The following is an 18,540-nucleotide window of genomic DNA, read 5'->3' as shown; positions in this document are numbered from 1 at the left end:
TAAAGAAAAGGTTTGGTACATTGCCCATCATACATTGGCGTAGTCAAACCAGTTATTTCACCCAAATTAAGAGTGGATATATGTTTTGTAAATAGAGTGATGGTGTTAAGAAAGCACCGGTTAATACTTGTACATTTAGTTAATCAATTGTGTGTCTAAGGAAATGAGATTGGCTGTTCTGATTGCTTTCTTATTTACATTTAAGGATATTAGACTTCAAATTGACAATCCTCCTATTCCAGTCAATCTTGGCAATAATAAACTGCTACAAACAGTTCCATTTTATCTAGGTTTTTTTTCAAGCTTTTATTTAACAACTTTACAAGGGTGGTCCCCACATTAAGGGTCTCTTATTATACAATGGGTTGTAAAAAAACTATGGTTTTATGAGAACAGAATTATGTTATACTTTTTCCTAATCCTCTGTTTGTAAAGGGAATTGTAAGGGATGATAACTCTATCTTTGTTTCTTTGCTTCAGAACATGAGACTCTTGTCTATGAGGAGATGAGCAAAGCAATTGAATCAGATCGGTCAGTCATCCACATCTCTGAAATTTCTGAACGTGGTCTCATGGAAGTGACTAGGAGAAGGGTAAGGAAGTTGTATTTTGTTTAAATGCAGTAATACGCTGGAGTCAAAACAGGATTTGACAAACGCTAATGTCCTTAGCTAGTTCCTTTTGTGGTGCCATATTATGTCTTCAAAGTTCAAACATTAAAAATTGAACACCACAAGTCCGGTATTAATTCAAGAAGGTCGATTGCAGTCCTTTAAGAGCAACACCTCTCTCGATCACGTGCAATTCTTTGAGAACTTACATTGAACTTTATTTTATTTGTGAGTCCTGGTTATTGACAACTGGAGCTGGAATTTTGTGCCTTTATTAAGAGTAGTGGTTAAAAACAATGGCAGCAATTGGTGTATTGCCTCTTGTTGGGCTTTCTTGAGATTGTGCATAGGGACTCATCATATGAGGCAGTCCTTGTATAAGGTTTAGCACACAATAGATGTTCCCAAAAGTTCATGTTGGGAATACATTTTATTATGTGTGCAGTGTGAACACTCAGGTGGCTTTGTGCGCATCGTTGGAGTCAAAGGTCTTTTTCAATGGAGAGAATTTTCTTCTGATGGATGGTTGGTGGGCGATCATTTGGGCCAAAATGAGATTTTAGAATTTGGATTGAGAGAAGTATGAGTCGAAGATCCACAAATATTAACCATGAAAATGATGAAAGGCTCTTAAAATCTTAAGATGTTGGAAAAAAGAGACGTGGTTGTTATTTAACACATCCTTTTGGACCCACTGCCAAAAAGATTGTGATTTTCTTCACCCATGCTTGCAAGGAAGTTGTTGTCTAACATTGGATGTCCACCAGGTACACATTTACTCCTCAGGGAAATTAAACAGTTTCCACCACCACCCATGAAACCAGCCTTCCTTTTTATAGAAGAGGTGGGTGGTGACCCTGGATTACAATGATTACAGCAAGCAATAAATTAATACAAGACACGATAGCTTCAAATTCAACACTTTACCACCTTAAGCTAGAATGTTCTTAAGAAATTGAGACAAACAGACATCCAAGTTGCCCCAAAAAATGTCGGCATCTCTTGCGGTTTTTCTTTTCAATTACAACAATTACAAAAAGCAATAGGTTAATAAAGTAAAGAATAGCTTTAAATTCAACACTTTACCACTTTGGGCTAGAATGCCCTCAAGAAATTAAGATGAACCGACACCCAATTTGCCCCAAAAAACATTGGAGCCTCTTGTGGTATTTCTTTAGACATTATCCCAAAATCTTGTTTACAACCTAGAGAATGGCTGAATCCAATATGAAGATGGAAGGCCTTACCACAAACTCCAGAGATAGACCCTTGGGTCTCCACTTCCTCTATTGACTAATCTCTTACGGAATTTGAAATATCTTGTTGTTCTTTGTAACTAACAACTTTTAAATGGGAATCAACCTTGCAATAGACATCTAGCTTCTCTCCAAATTTTTTGTCCATTGACCAAATTTGCATCCACAACTTTCACAAAGTATTGAGGCATGCATGTACGTATCCCCATGAGGCCATGGAAACCCTAAACTTATTGGTTTTAGACTCAGGATTAACAACTACCAATCGGCAACACATTAGGTTCCGTCTTGAGGTTCTCATCTTCACTTTCTGTTGCTAGATTACACATGCATCTAACCAAGATGAGAGAAAATTCTACATTTCCAGCCTTGAGATAGTGACCAAGATCAATCAACAGTGATTGGCACCATTCATCCTCGAATTTCCCCCTGTTTCTAAAAGCTTGGGGGAGCCGAACATTGATGAGGCATCAATTGGCATGGAGAGAGAGAGAGAGAGAGAGAGAGAGAGAGGGTGATGGTGGATCTGGTGCCCCCCTGACCATGCGATGCGATTCCGATGTTGTGGGCGACCTCAGACCTGCGTGCGATTCAGTTTGCTTCGTCGTCCAGATTACGCCCGTCATCTTTCGACCTGCTGCCCTGTCTGCAGGCGGCGCCTGCAGTCCTCTTCATTTCCGTTTGTCTTTCGCGACTAGTGGGGCTCAGCGCAAGGAGCGACGGATTGTTCCATCCACAGAGCGGATGGGGTCCACAGGACAGTTTGACAGGCCACGGCTTTTGCAGAAACAGGTACCTTTCGTTTGGTGCCCCGTCAGTCATCTGCACGGCGTCTACCCACGGGTTCCTACCCTGCGCAGATCAGAGAGCTGATCTGCTCCTTTACACACAGAGAGAGAGAGAGAGAGAGAGAGAGAGAGAGAGAGAGAGAGAGAGAGAGTTACAGAGGTGCAGATTTCCATCACAGCAGACAGAGATCTGTGATACGGCAGACACATAGTGAGAGAAATAGAGAGAGAGAGAGAGAGAGAGAGAGAGAGAGAGAGAGAGAGAGAGAGAGAGAGAGAGATCTGTGATCCAATTTGCACAAGTGGTGATACAATATGGCTGGTTTGGATATGGCCTTTCTTGACCAAACGGTGGCAGCCTTTGGTCCGGATTCTGATGCGGAGGACCTAGAGGATATGGTTCCTTGTACGGAGGAGATGCCCCCTGGTTCTGACTTCCAGCCTGCGGGCAAACGCACCAAGCATATTTCGGAAGAGGCCATGGATCATCAGGAACGTTCTTATGCGCAGGTTGCTTCTGATTCTGTGGATTCTAGGAAAGTTGATTGGGAGCATTTGCTGGAGTTTGCCAACACTCTGCTTGGTGATTATGTTCAACATAATCATGAAGCATATTCCGACACTGGAATTAAAGATGTTCTGGAAGCTACGGTCGATCCAAAAAATGTCTTGCGCTCCTTCTCCGTGTTTTATGAACGTGCTATTATACTCTTCTTCACTAGCAGGATTCCAGTGCTCGCTCATATTCGCCAGTGGTTGCAGAGTCTACTACAAGGGGAGTGTGTTGAAGAGATTTTTGTTGGGCCCCGCGGCTTTTATGAGGTACTGTTGAAATCCGAGAAGCACCGTGCGGATCTACTGTCTAAACTGCCACTGTTCTTTGATCGCCGTTTGGTCCATGTTGTGCCATGGCACCCAATGGCAGATTTTCAGCGCCTGCTTCAACATGAATGCCCGGTGTGGGTTGAGGTGGAAACTCTTCAAGGATGCCATGGCCATTGTGGGCACTGTTTTGGTCCCCCCGAGCCCAAGTGCTACGAATCCTAATCGTTTGTGTATGTTATGGGACACTGCTCGGAAAAGGCCTTCTTGGTTAGGTCTTAACTGCTCTGACATGCATCCTTTGCATTTTTGACTGAAATGGGGTAACTTTGCAGGTCATTGTTTCTCGTGTGGTAAACTGGGGCATTTTATGGCGGAATGCCCAGAAAAGCAATTGACTTCAGAGGCGGAACATGTTTTGCCTCCCAGGGAAGACGTGGTTCTTGACGCTCCGTCGCAGGATGCGACCCAGCTTCCTAATGTTTTGGATAAAGGCAAACAACATGTTTCGGGCTTGGATTCCCGTGATAATGACTGGGTGGATGTACGTGCTAAAAAAGATAAAAGGTTTGATGCTAGCATGACGGATCCCGTGCCTAATGCTTCACAAGATTCCTTGCGTACTTATGCACACAGGAAAGACACGTTGTCGTCAGAGTAGCCTCCTCAAGCTAGGGTTTCTTCTGTTCCGCGCAATCCGCCCACGAGGAAAGTATATTCGGATGGTCCGAAGGGCCCACCTGCTAAGTTGGCTTTCGATGCTAGTTGTTATGTGATAACCCCATGGGATCGGCGTTATCCCCGTTCCATCCCAAAGTCAATGGATATACCGTCTACTTCTAAATCTGCCAGTCAGAACTCTTTTGCCACGTTGGCTGATTTCTTGGACGAGGGAGTCCTTGACATTCTTGCAGAAAAGGTTAAATCGAGGCAAGTGTTGCCTCGTTCCTGATCTTCTTTTTGAACATACATGAAGATAGCCACGTGAAATGTGAGAGGCATTTGTTCTCGTAATAAGCAGCATGCCATGTGGACTTTATTACATGAGAATCAGTGGGATGTCGTGTGCTGTTGAGCACAAGAGTCACGGTGAAGGAGGAAAAGTTGTGGCTTGCCATGGTTTCGCTTGTTTTATGCAGGGACTCATGCGATGCATTATTCGGGTGTGCTTATGATTGTCGTTTTGTGGTGATTGAAAAATGATGTACATGGTCGTTTTGTGGTGATTGAAGTTTTATTTGAAGGAGAGTTATTATGGCTACTTGGGCTTTATGCTCCGAATGACCCTTCATCCCGCCGGGAGCTTTGGAATACTTTGAAGACCTTCTTGACACTTGGCATACGGGGTTTCTTGATGGGGGATTTTAATATGTGTGTAGATCCTTCGAAGTCCACATCAGTGCATTCGGTGATGGATACTCCGGAAAGCCGTGTGTGGAATGCATTTGCTGTTGCAGTACTAAAGCAAGATCTCTCGTCTTGGCTAGACCATTCTTCTATAGGATTTACATTTCATTCTGCGCAGTATATATCTACCTGGTCGCGGTTGGACCGCATGTACATCATGTAGGATGATGCTTTTCTTCCTGAGATGCCGAAAATGAAAGTGTTGCAGCAATATGCCTTGTCGGACCATTTTCCTCTATAGCTTGAAATGCTTGCACAACCCATTGCACCTTTTAAGCATTTTCTGGATAGATTCCCTCTGCGTTTCAACTCGTGTTATTTGAAGCATTCCATCTTTCAGGGTTATATGCAGCAATTGATCGACAGATTTTTATTGGACTTCCCTTCTGAGGGCAATGCTTCTTCTGAACGATTGCTCTCTAATGTGCAGAGGGTAGTCAATCACTGGCTGATGATAGCTTTATGATCTTGTGTGCGGACAAGGATAATCTTCACAAAGCATTGGATGTATGGACTCTCTTTGGGCATGCTTCTGGTCTTCATATCAATGCTTTGAAATCAGCCATTCTCAGTTGCATGGAGTCAGATTTGCAGTCACTGGACTGGCAGGAAAGGGTTGTTCCCTGTGGTTCCATTGGCAGGCATCTTGGGTATCCTTTGGGTATAGATGTTTGGCCAAAGCAACTGCTAGAGTGGATTTCACAGAAACTAACAGCTAAGTTTCTGTATTGGAAGTCACAGGCTTGGCCTTTCCATGTTTGCCTCAAAGTGGCTCAGAGGATTATGTTGCCAATGCTCACATATTTCTTTCCATTGGTGCCTTGGACTACTACTACTTTGAATGCTCTTACTCAGTGCATTCGTTTCATGTTATGGAAGGACTCCTTACATGCAGGTATTTCATGGATCTGTTGGTCGCATGCATGTTCCCCTAAACACATGGGTGGTGGGGCTATTTTGGATGCAGAAACCCATATGCTAGCACTTTGTTGGTCTCTTTTTCGTGCCATGTGCCAAGAGAGAGAGAGAGAGATTCCATGCGAACATCTATGCGCAGGAAGGAAATGATGTCGTCCGAGCGTTCTGCTCCTGCTATGGTTTCTTCAGTTCCCCGTCATCAGCACGCCAGGAAAATGTATTCGGATCGTCTCAAGGGTCCACCTGCACAGCTGGCTTTTGATACCAGAGGCAACGTCATTACTCCGTGGGACCGTCGTTACCCACGTCCCAACCCCAAGCAAGCAGATATGCCATCAACTTCCAAATCTGGTCCTCAGAACTCTTTTGCGGTGTTGGCAGATTTCTTGGACGAGGGGGTCCTCGACATTCTCGCCGACAAAGTCAAATCGAGGCAAGTTGTGCCTCGTACCTAAGTGTGTTTTGTATACACATGAAAATAGCCACGTGGAACGTGCGAGGCATTTGTTCTCGTCACAAGCAACATGCCATGTGGACTGCATTGTATGAGAATCAGTGGGATGTCCTGTGTGCTGTTGAGCACAAGAGGCATAGTGACGCCGGTAAAGTGGTGGATTGCCATGGCTTTCGTTTGTTTTATGCAGGAACACAGGCCAGGCATTATTCGGGTGTGCTCATGATTGTACATGCCAAATATCAGCCTGTTCTTATTAAAAATGATGTTCATGGCCGCTTTTTGGTGGTTGAAATTTTATTCGAAGGGGAAATCCTATGGTTACTTGGCCTCTATGCTCCGAATGATTCGTTATCTTGCCGGGAGCTTTGGCAGACTTTGCAGACTTCCTTATCACTTGGCAGACGCGGCTTCTTCATGGGGGATTTCAATATGTGTGTTGATTCTTCCCAGTCTACATCGGAGCACTCGGTCATGGATGCGCCGGAAAGTCGTATGTGGCACGACTTGGCTCTTGCTGTTCTTAAGCAAGATCTTTGGTCCTGGCTACACCCGTCTTCTCCAGGCTTTACTTTCCATTCGGCCCAGTATGCCACAACATGGTCGCGGTTGGACCGCATATATATCATGCATAATGATGATTTTCTGCCTGAGATGCTCGAAATAAAAGTGTTGCAGCAATATGTCTTGTCGGACCATTTCCCTCTGCAGTTCGAGTTGCTTGCACAACCCATTGCCCCCTTCAAGCAATTTCTGGAGAGACTCCCTTTGCGTTTCAACTCCTCTTACTTAAAGCATACAATTTTTCAGGGCTATATGCAGCAATTGCTTGACAGATTCTCCTTGGACTTTTCCTCTCAGGGCACTGCGTCATTTGACCGATTGCTCTCTAATGTGCAGCGGGTTGCTCGGCAATATTGGATCTATCATGCCTCTCTTTGTCGGCGCCGTAGACAGGCAGCAGAGGACCTGCTGCTTTTGGTTCGCTCCCTGCTGATGGACACTCCGGATGATGCATTTCTGCTTACACTGGCCCTGCGGGTGGCCGATCTTGTTAAAGAATTCCAATTAAAATCGTATCAGCAGGCCAAATTGCAACATCTAACAGAGACTTTGCAAGATAGTGCATGTCAGACCCATAAGTTCTTTCGAGCTCTCCATGCCTCTCCTGCTCGAGAGAATTTGACCAGACTCGAGGATGCACAAGGCCACCTTATCCTGGATCCACAGATTATTGTGCATATGTGCAGGAATTACTTTCGTGACCTTCTCGGTTCCGCTTCTCCTCCTTCAGCCCAAATTACTCAGGCCCGTTCGGTCTTCTATGACCTGGTCCGCAATTAGCTACCGCAGGACATGCAAGCTACTCTGGAGTCAGATATTGGTGAAGCAGAGGTTATGGATGTCTTGTTACACTTGCCCAAAGATAAAAGTCCGGGTTGGGATGGTCTCACCAATGAGTTCTTTGAAGCTTTTGCTACCCAACTGGCAAAACCATTGCAGGCTCTGTTTCAGCAGGTGTGGGAAACAGGGATCATGCCTCCCTCATGGAAACAAGGACTTATTAAACTGCTTCCAAAATTTCCTTCGCCATCTAAGTTGACACACTGGCGCCCCATTTCTTTGATGGGTTCCATGTACAAAATCTTTTCCAAAGTAATGGCGAATCGGCTCCATAAGCATCTCCCTGCCCTTGTACACCCTCTCCAGTACGGTTTCATTAAGAGCCGAAATATCCTACACAATGTTTTGAATGCCCAATTGGCCATTGATTATGCCCGGCATTCTAATCAGGAGGTGGTGTTGATTCAACTGGACCTGGAAAAGGCTTTTGACTATCTGGACTGGTCGTTTGTTGCTGACCTTATGTCCGCTATGGGCTTTGGTGGTCGGATGTCTCGTCTGATCTACACCATTAGTGCTGCGGCGTTTTCGCGAGTCATGCTGAACGGAGGTGTTACTGAGCAATTTGTCCTTGCCCGTTCTGTCAGAGAGGGGTGTCCTTTGAGCCCTTTATTCTTTGCCCTTGCGACACATCCAGTTCTTACCATGTTATCACGTATGGCCGCCTCTTCCCAGTTGGCCGGACTGTCGCTTCCTACAGGACACCATTTCATTAGCCAATCCCTGGCGGATGATACTTTTATGATTTTGCGTGCGGACAAGGATAACCTTCGAAAAGCATTGGATGTTTGGGGTCTCTTTGGCCAGGCGTCAGGCCTTCGTATCAATCCGCTCAAATCAGCCATTCTAAGCTGCACGGAGTCGGATTTGCAGTCCTTGGACTGGCAGGGTCCGGTTGTTCCTCGAGGTTCCATTGTTAGGCATCTTGGATACCCATTGGGTGTTGATGTTCCCCCAAAGCAGCTTCTGCAGTGGATTTCTCAGAAGATGGTGGCCAAGTTTATGTACTGGAAGTCTCAGGCCTGGCCTTTTCATGTTCGCCTCAAAGTAGCCCAGATAATTATGTTGCCAATGATCACATATTTCTTGCCATTGTTGCCCTGGACTCCAACGACTCTGAATGCTCTCACTCAGTCTATTCGCTTCATGCTCTGGAAGAAGGACTCATTGCATGCAGGCATTTCCTGGATCTCGTGGTCACATGCGTGCACCCCTAAAAGCATGGGTGGCGGAGCTATTTTAGATGCCCAAACTCACATGCAGGCACTCGGTTGGTCCCTTTTCCGCGCCATGTGCTCGGATGATCATCATCCGTGGGTCGCTATCGCCCGTTCTTTCCTTGAGGGTCATGGGCTTCGGCATGGCAATACCTGACTCAGGTGTTCTTGGTGGCACGTTCTTAACGCGGATTCACGGTTTTCCAGTTCTTCTTCATCGCTGCTTACTCATTTGGTGTGTTCCTGGAAACACGTCCTTCGAAAGGCTCAGTGGCACCCAACGGAGGATCGCCTGGCTACTAACTCTTTTCAATTAGAATTACTGGCGGTCTCACGTCTACTTTCGTGGGAAGGTAAACACGAGCTTAGACCGCAATTCAACCGGATGGCACGTTTGGGCTTGTCTTCAGTTGCGGATGCCACTCTTGCCAGGCGCAATGTGCTTATCTCGTTTCGTACTGCTAGGAGGATTTTCCGGATCCCTCGTGGATATAGGCCTTTATGGGAATAGCTCGTGACGGTGCTCCAGAGCAGACAACCCTTTCCTGCTCTTGCTTTGGATCATCCCTGGCAGGATTGGGACCTACAAGGCCGGCTGCCTTTGTGCAAAGCTTCTGCTAATCAAGTATATCATCTCCTGATTAAAGATAATCAATGGCTAGTTACTAAAGCGAATGCTTTATGGGGATTGCGTAAATCCCGCTCGTGGTGGAGGGTCACTGTGATGGAGGGCTGGGTCAACAAGACACCCTTTAAATACAAAGTCTTTCTTTGGCGAGTGATAATTGGGGGTCTTCCGCTTGCTTCGGCTCTTTCCAAGCGCCGAATCTCCAATGGCACCTGTTTCTTTTGCACCACTACTATGGAATCCGCCCGCCACCGATTTATTTCCTGCCCCGTCGCTAAGAAAGTCTGTTTACTTTTGTCGGCCGTTTGGCGAGGGGTGGTTGGTATCACACTGCGCCCCTTTGATTAGGTTTTGGGCCAGCCCAAATACCCTGCTCCCGCACAGCCACATATGAAGCTCATGTATCACTTCCTTCGATACTGGGGCTGTTGGCATAACTGGACGATTCGGAATGCTTTTCTGTTTGACTCCGCCCATAATGTTCAGCGGCATATTGTGAGGCTTAAGGGCCTCTTGTTTTGGCAGTTAGATCTTCTCCATCGTTCTGATTTGCTCTCTACAGAGGATTTCCGTCCTTGGCATATGGCAATTTCCTCCACATCCTTGCCATGAAATTGTAACTTGTAGTACTTAGCACCTCTTCACATGATGACTTGTAGTGTCGTCATGTATCTTGTAATCAAGTAATCTTGTATTTTTTCGTAATTAATACAATTACCTTTTACGAAAAAAAGAGAGAGAGAGAGAGAGCTCAGATAGCTGATCTGTCCCTGTACAGGGAGCGAGAAACAGAGTGTGAGAGAGTGAGAGAGCGAGATAGAGAGAGAGAAGAGAGAAGCATGGTTGGTCTGGATTTGGCTTTTATCGACCAAACAATGCTAGCCCTTGGTGTGGATTCTGATACAGAGGAACCGAAGAATATGGTTCCTTGCATAGAGGAGATGCCTGCTGGTCCTGACTTTCAGCTTGCGGGCAAAGGCTCCAAGCATACTTTAGAAGAGACAATGGGTCATTAGAAACGTTCTTATGCTCAGGTTGCCTCTGATTCTATGGATTCTTAGGATATTGACTTGGAGCATTTGTTGGAGTTTGCCAATACTCTGCTTGGCGATTATGTGCAACATAATCATGAAGCTTTTTTTGACTCTGGCATCGAAGATGTTTTGGAAGCCACGGTGGACCTGAAAAATGTCTTATGCTCATTTTCGGTGTTTTATGATCGTGCGGTTATATCCTTCTTCACTTGCAGGATCCCAGTGCTTTCCCATATTCGCCAGTGGCTGCACATTCTGCTACAAGGGGAGTGTGTTGAGGAGATTTTTGTGGGGCCCCGAGGCTTCTATGAGGTGCTGTTGAAATTTGAGAAGCATCGTGTTGATCTCCTGTCTAAACTGCCATTGTTCTTTGATTGCCGTTTGGTCCATGTTGTGCCATGGCGCCCCATGGCAGACTTTCCGCGCCTGCTTCAACATGAATGCCCGGTGTAGCTTGAAGTGGAAAGTTGCCCGGCTGTCTATTGGCCACTGTTAAAGGATGCCATGGCCGTTGTGGGCATTGTTTTGGTCCCCCCTAGCCTAAAGGCCATGAATCGTAACCGTTTGTGTATGTTATGGGACACTGCTAGAAAAAGGTGTGCGTGGCTACGTCTTAATTGCTCTGGCATGCATCGTTTGTACTTTTGTTTGAAATGGGGAAACTTTGCAGGACACTGCTTTTCGTGTGGAAAATTGGGGCATTTTATGGCCGAATGCCCAGAGAAGCAACGGTCTTCAGATGATGAGCATGTTGTGCTTCCTATGGAAGACATGGTGCTTGATGCTCTATCACAGGATGCAACCCAGCCACCTAAAGTTTTGCATAAAGGCAAACAACATGTTTTGGGTTTGGATTCCGGTGGCAATGATTGGGTAGAGGCGTGTCCTAAAAAAGGTAAAAAGTTTGATGCTGGCCTGGCAGATACTGGGCCTAATACTTCACAAGATTCCATGCGCACGTATATGCACAGGAAAGAAATGTTGTCTTCAGAGCACCTTGCGCGTACTATGGTTTCTTCTGCTCCCCGTAATCAGTCTACTAGGAAAGTATATACGGACGGTCCAAAGGGCCCACCTGAAAAGTTGGCTTTTGATACTAGAGGTAATGTGGTTACCCCATGGGATCGTCGTTAGCTCCGTTCCATCCCCAAGACAGTGGATATTCCGTCTACCTCAAAAGCTGGCCGTCAGAACTCTTTTGCAGTGTTAGCTGATTTTTTGGATGAGGGAGTCCTTGACATTCTAGTAGAAAAGGTTAAATTGAGGCAAGCGGTGCCTTGTTTCTGATTTTCTTTTTGAATACATATGAAGATAGCCTCGTGGAATGTGGGAGGCATTTGTTCTCACCATAAGCAACATGCCATGTGGACGTTATTGCATGAGAATCAGTGGGATGTCTTGTGTGCTGTTGAGCACAAGAGTCATGGGGAAGCACGAAAAGTTGTAGATGGCCATGGGTTTCGCTTGTTTTATCCATGGACACATGCCATGCATTATTCTGGTGTGCTTATGATTATACACGAGAAATATCAGCCTGTTCTTATTAAAAATGATGTACATGGCCGCTTTGTGGTAATTGAAGTTTTATTTGAAGGAGAGATCTTATGGTTGCTGGGCCTCTATGCTCCGAATGACCCTTTATTCTGCCGGGATCTTTGGAATACTTTGCAGACCTCCTTGTCACTTGGCAGATAAGGTTTTTTGATGGGGGATTTTAATATGTGTGTTGATTCTTCACAGTCCACCTCAAGGCATTCGGTGATGGACGCTCCGGGAAGTCAGGTGTGGAATGCGTTTGCTCTTGCTGTACTTGCTGGACTAATACTACTTTGAATGCTCTTAGTCGGCCCATTCATTTCATGTTATGGAAGAAGGATTCATTGCAGGCAGGCATTTAATGGATTTCTTGGTCGCATACATGTATTCCCAAATGCATGGGTGGTGGGGCTATTTTGGATGTCGAAATTCATATGCTGGCACTTCGTTGGTCTCTTTTTCGTGCCATGTGCGTGGATCATCACCCATGGGCCGTTATAGCCTGCTATTTTCTTAAGGACCGCGGGCTTGTGCATGGTAATACACAAATTCGGAGCTCCTGGTGGCATGTTCTTAATGCAGACTCTCGGGTTTCTAGTCCTTCCTCATCCCTGCTTGTTCATTTGGTCGGCTTGTGGAAATTGGTTTTCCAGAAGGCGCGTTGGCATCTAGCGGAGAACCGCTTACATACTAACTCTTTTCAACTGGAATTGTTGGCAGCCTTGAGATTACTTTCGTGGGAAGGCAAACATGAGCTCAGACCAAACTTTAGTTGCAGATGCCATCCTTGCCAGTCGTAATGTTTTGATATCGTTTCGTACTGCCAGGAGGCATTTCAGAATCCCTCGTGGATACCGTGATTTATGGGAACAGCTTTTGTTAGTGCTTCAGAGGAGGCAACCCTTTCTTGTCCTTGCTTTGGATCGTCCTTGGCAGGACTGGGACCCTGCAGGTCGGTTGAATTTGAAAAATGCGTCAGCTAATCAGGTGTACCATCTTCCGATTAAAGATCATCAATGGATGGTTACTAAAGCTAACATGGGGATTGCGGAAATCTTTGTCATGGTGGAAGGCAACTCTGATGGAGGGCTGGTTGAACAAGACACCTTTCAAATGTAAGGTCTTTCTTTGGAGGGTGATGATTGCTGGTCTTTCTCTTGCCTCGGCCCTTTCCAAGTGTCGAATCTCTAACAGCAATTGTTTCTTCTGCACCACTACTGTGGAATCGGCCCGTCATCGATTTATTTCTTGCCCTCTCGCTAAGAATATCTTGTCGCTCTTGTCAGTGGTTTGGCGAGCTGTGGTTGGTTTCGTGCTAAGCCCTTTCGATTGGGTTTTGGTACGGCCAAAATGCCCCACACCGACACAATTGCATATGAAGATCTTGTTCCACTTTCTTAGATATTGGGGATGCTCGCACAATTGGACCACTCGGAATGCCTATCTTTTTGATTCGGCCTCTAATGTTCTGGGACACATTGCGAGGCTTAGAGGTCTCTTGCATTGGCAGATAGATCTGATTCGGCACTCTGACTTGCTCCCTCGGGAGGACATACTTCCCTGGCATATGGCAATTTCCTCTGCGTCTTTGCCATGACTTGTGTAACTCTTTTGTGGCTTTGTACTGAGATTTTACACACGATGGATTAGAGCCATCGTGTATCTTGTAATCATGTAAACTTGTACCTTTTTTCGTAATTAATACAATTACCTTTTACGAAGAGAGAGAGAGAGAGAGAGAGAGAGAGAGAGAGAACGCGATGGGAGATCCGGTTTCCCCGTGACCTGGCGACGTGCCTCCTACCCTGCGCGTTGTTGGAGTTCTCCCCCGGACCTGCTTGGAGTTCGCTCTGCCCTGACATCCATGTCACGCCTTGCCCTCGACATCTTGCCTGCTGAGCCTTTTGACGGAACGAGCCGTTAGTCGCCTGACAGTCGCCTGGACCTGCCCCTTCAGACAATCTCCTGCTGCACCACGCTGCAGACGCTCGCCGATTTCGAACGCCTTGCTGGTCTGTGGTTCACCTCATCGAGCTCGTCCTGATCTGCACAGACGCCACATTGCAGGAAACCCTCATCTTGATCGTCAACGAAAGGAAGTGTCATTTCAGCTTGATGAACTAGATTCTTATCGTGCCCATTTTTTACTGTACTCTGTGCACTCTATGTGACTTTGCACGCAGTCGTGTTGCTGCAGCCCTGCTGTAACCTGGATTTGCAGTTGTGCAGAATCTGCACACACACAGAGAGAGAGAGAGAGAGAGAGAGAGAGAGAGAGAGAGACAGGCAGCACCCCCGTCTACCACTGCTTCTGTGCCTGATTGCTTTCGTCAGGCAGTCTCTCCCTCGCTGCACGCCTGGCCACTTGAACATACTCCGCTAGCTGTGCAGATCGTTTTCTGAGGTGTCGCTGTATCTCCATCCCCAGCTGTGTCTCCCGTCCTCTTGTGGACCATCCGAGCTCACGCCCGTCAGACCTCACGCCTGCTCTGGCCCCTGGCAATATTGAGAATCTGAGCGCAGCAGGGTATTCGTGACACTAAAGGCCAGGGCAAGTTGTGACGGGCAGAGGCGCAGTCCAGGGGTCTAGTCCAGAGCCTTTGGGACCAGCGCGGTGTATATTGGCGTGACAAGAAAGAAGACAACAATTTGACGTGGCAGGCAAAAGGCGACCTGCAGATTGATGATTCCAGCCTCAGCGAGAGAGAGAGCAGAACTGTTTTAGGGTTTCGTTTTCATCTGTGATGCTGTTCTAGGGTTTCGAAATTCCTGTACAGACCTGTTTTTAGGGTTTTGAAAGCAGCTGCAGAACTGTTCTAGGGTTTCGTTTTCATCTATGCGTGACAGCAGCTGTGCTGACTGTGTTCACAGAGAGAGAGAGAGAGAGAGAGAGAGAGAGAGAGAGAGAGAGAGAGAGGCCTGCAGAGACAGAGAGAGAGAGTGATACAGTAGAGGGTCGTCCTCCGCCGTGTGAGAAACCAGCTTACAGGGGTGCAGATTTCTAACTCAGCTGACAGCGATCTGCATTGTGCATCAGTCCTCCTTCGAGATCAGATCGTGATACACGATGGCTGGTTTGGATCTGGATTTCATAGACCAAACTGTGGCAGCACTTGGCCCGGATTTTGATGCTGAGGAACCTGAGGATATGGTTCCGTGCACCGAAGAGATGCCCCTTGGTCCTGACATCCAGCCTGCGGGTAAACGTACCAAGCATACTTCGGAAGAGATAGGTGTTCATCAGGATTGTTCCTATGCTCAGGTTGCTTCGGATTCTGTGGACTCTCAGGATGTTGTTTGGGAGCATTTGCTGGAATTTGCCAACACTCTGCTTGGCGATTATGTTCAACATAATCAGGAAGTCTTTTCTGACTCTGCTCCTAACGATGTTCTGGAAGCCACCGTGGACCCAAAAACTGTCCTACGCTCCTTTTCGGTGTTTAATGATTGCGCCGTTATACTCTTCTTCACTAGTCGAATCCCGTTGCTTTCCCGTATTCGCCAGTGGTTGCACAGTGTGCTACAAGGGGAATGTGTTGAAGAGATTTTTGTTGGGTCCCGAGGTTTTTTTGAGGTCCTGTTGAAATCTGAGACTCACCGTGATGCTCTCCTGTCTAAACTGCCTTTGTTTTTTGATCGCCGGTTGGTTCATGTGGTTCCATGGCGCCCAATGGCAGATTTTTAGCGTTTGCTGCAACGTGAATGCCCTGTGTGGGTAGAAGTGGAAAATTGTCCGGCTGTTTATTGGCCATTATTGAAGGATGCTATGGCCGCTGTGGGCACTGTTCTGGTCCCTCCCAGTCTCAGGTCTGTGAATTGCAACCGCTTGTGTATGTTATGGGACACTGCAAGGAAAAGACTTGCGTGCTTACGCCTCAATTGCTCTGGCATGCATCCGTCACACTTTCGTTTGAAATGGGGCAATTTTGTAGGACATTGCTTTTCCTGTGGACAGTTGGGGCATTTTATAGCTGAATGTGCGGAGCAGCAACACACTTCAGATGTTGGCCATGTTGCGCCGCCCATGGAAGATATGGTGTGTGATGCTCCGTCGCTGGATACTATCCACCCGCCCCAAGTTCTGGCCAAAGGTAAACAACAGGTTTCGGGTTTGGATTCCCGTGCCACTGATTGGGTTGAAGTACGTGCAAAAAAAGGCAACAGGGTTGTTGCGGGCATGGAGAATACTGTGCCTACTACCTCTCAAGATTCCATACATACATATATGCGCAGGAAGGAAATGTTGTCTTCCGAGCGCTCTGCTCCTGCTATGGTTTCCTCTGGCCCCTGTCATCAGCCCTCCAGGAAAATGTATTCGGATCGTCCAAAGGGCCCCCCTGCTAAGCTGGCATTTGATACCAGAGGTAATGTCATTACCCCGTGGGACCGTCGTTATCCCCGTTCCAACCCCAAGCCAGCAGACATGCCGTGTACTTCCAAATCTGGTCCTCAGAACTCTTTTGCGGTGTTGGCGGATTTCTTGGACGAGGGAGTCTTGGACATTCTCGCCGACAAAGTCCAATGGAGGCAAGCTATGCCTCGTACCTGATTTTGTTTTGAATACACATGAAAATAGCCACGTGGAATGTGCGAGGAATTTGTTCTCGACACAAGCAACATGCCATGTGGACTGCATTCTATGAGAATCAATGGGATGTCCTGTGCGCTGTTGAGCACAAGAGTCACGGTGAAGCCGGAAAAGTTGTGGATTGCCATGGCTTTCGTTTGTTCTATGCAGGGACACAGGCCATGCATTATTCGGGTGTGCTCATGATTGTACATGACAAATATCAGCTTGTTCTTATTAAAAATGATGTTCATGGCCGCTTTTTGGTGAGTGAAATTTTATTCGAAGGGGAAATCTTATGGTTACTTGGCCTCTATGCTCCGAATGATTCGTTATCTCGTCGCGAGCTTTGGCATACTTTGCAGACCTCCTTGTCACTTGGCAGACGGGGCTTCTTCATGGTGGATTTCAATATGTGTGTTGATTCTTCCCAGTCCACATCGGAGCATTCGGTAATGAATGCGCCGGAAAGTCGTATGTGGCATGAGTTGGCTCTTGCTGTTCTTAAGCAAGATCTTTGGTCATGGCTACACCCGTCTTCTACAGGGTTTACTTTTTATTCTGCCCAGTATGCAACAACATGGTTGCGGTTGGACCGTATATATATCATGCAGAATGATGATTTTCTTCCCGACATGCTCGAAATAAAAGTGTTGCAGGAATATGCCTTGTCGGACCATTTCCCTCTGCAGCTCGAGCTGCTTGCACAACCCATTGCATCTTTTAAGCAATTCTTGGAGAGACTCCCTTTGCGTTTCAAATCGTCTTACTTGAAGCATGCAATCTTTCAGGGCTATATGCAGCAATTGGCTGACAGATTCTTCTTGGACTTCTCCTCTCAGGGCACTGCGTCATTTGAAAGATTGCTCTCTAATGTGCAGCGGGTTGCTCGGCAGTATGGGATCTATCATGCCTCTCTTTGTTGGCGGCGTCGACAGGCAGCGGAGGACCTGTTGGTTTTGGTTCGTTCTCTGCTGGTGGACACTCCGGATCATGCATTTCTGCTCACACTGGCCATGTGGGTTGCTGATCTTATTAAAGAGTTCCAGTTGAAATCATATCAGTAGGCCAAATTGCAACATGTGACGGAGACTTTGCAAGATAGTGCATGTCAGACCCATAAGTTCTTTCGAGCTCTCCACGCCTCTCCTGCTCGAGAGAATATGACCAGACTCGAGGATGCAGAAGGCCACCTTATCCTGGATCGGCATACTATTGTGCATATGTGCAGGAATTATTTCTGCGACCATCTCGGTTCCACTTATCCACCTTCAGCCCAAATTACTCAGGCCCGTTCGGTTTTTTATGACCTGGTCCGAAATCAGCTTCCGCAGGATATGCAAGCTACTATGGAGTTAGATATTTGTGAGGCAGAGGTTATGGACGTCTTGTTACACTTGCCCAAGGATAAAAGTTCGGGTTGGGATGGTCTCACCAATGAGTTCTTTGAAGCTTTTGCTACCCAACTGGCGAAACCATTGCAGGCTTTGTTTCAGCAAGTGTGGGAAACGGGGATCATGCCTTCCTCATGGAAAGAAGGACTTATTAAACTACTTCCAAAAGTTCATTTGCCATCTAAGTTGACACAGTGGCGCCCAATTTCTTTGATGGGTTCAATGTACAAAATCTTTTCCAAAGTAATGGCGAATCGGCTCCATAAGCATCTCCCTGCCATTGTGCACCCTCTCCAGTATGGTTTCATTAAGGGCCGAAATATTCTGCACAATGTATTGAATGCTCAATTGGCAATTGATTATGCAAGGCATTCTAATCAGGAGGTAGTACTGATTCAACTGGACCTGGAAAAGGCTTTTGACTATCTGGACTGGTCTTTCGTTGCTGAACTTATGTTTGCTATGGGCTTTGGTGCTCGGATGTCTCGTCTAATCTACACCATT

The 18,540-nt window shown here is 46.6% G+C and overlaps 1 protein-coding gene across 4 annotated transcripts in view; it reads left to right on the top strand.

The window, feature by feature from the left end:
• The window catches only part of RNEE/G (RNAse E/G-like protein), a 209,779-nt gene that overhangs the window by 119,500 nt on the left and 71,739 nt on the right, over positions 1–18,540 (top strand). For all 4 annotated transcript variants that reach the window (XR_015689056.1, XM_087669129.1, XM_087669128.1 and 1 more), the window contains exon 8: positions 481–593. Coding sequence is in view for 3 of the 4 variants with exons in the window: in XM_087669129.1 (XP_087525255.1) it covers positions 481–593 (113 nt within the window). In the remaining variant the exon portion in view is untranslated. The remainder of the gene's footprint in view (positions 1–480; positions 594–18,540) is intronic.

Source organism: Lygodium microphyllum, chromosome 3 (assembly GCF_053477565.2).
Source record: "Lygodium microphyllum isolate KBCC chromosome 3, Lygodium_microphyllum_v1.1.10, whole genome shotgun sequence".
Lineage (NCBI taxonomy): Eukaryota > Viridiplantae > Streptophyta > Polypodiopsida > Schizaeales > Lygodiaceae > Lygodium > Lygodium microphyllum.
Note: the sequence above shows the minus strand (reverse complement) of the source record. Positions and strands in the feature narration are given on the sequence as shown.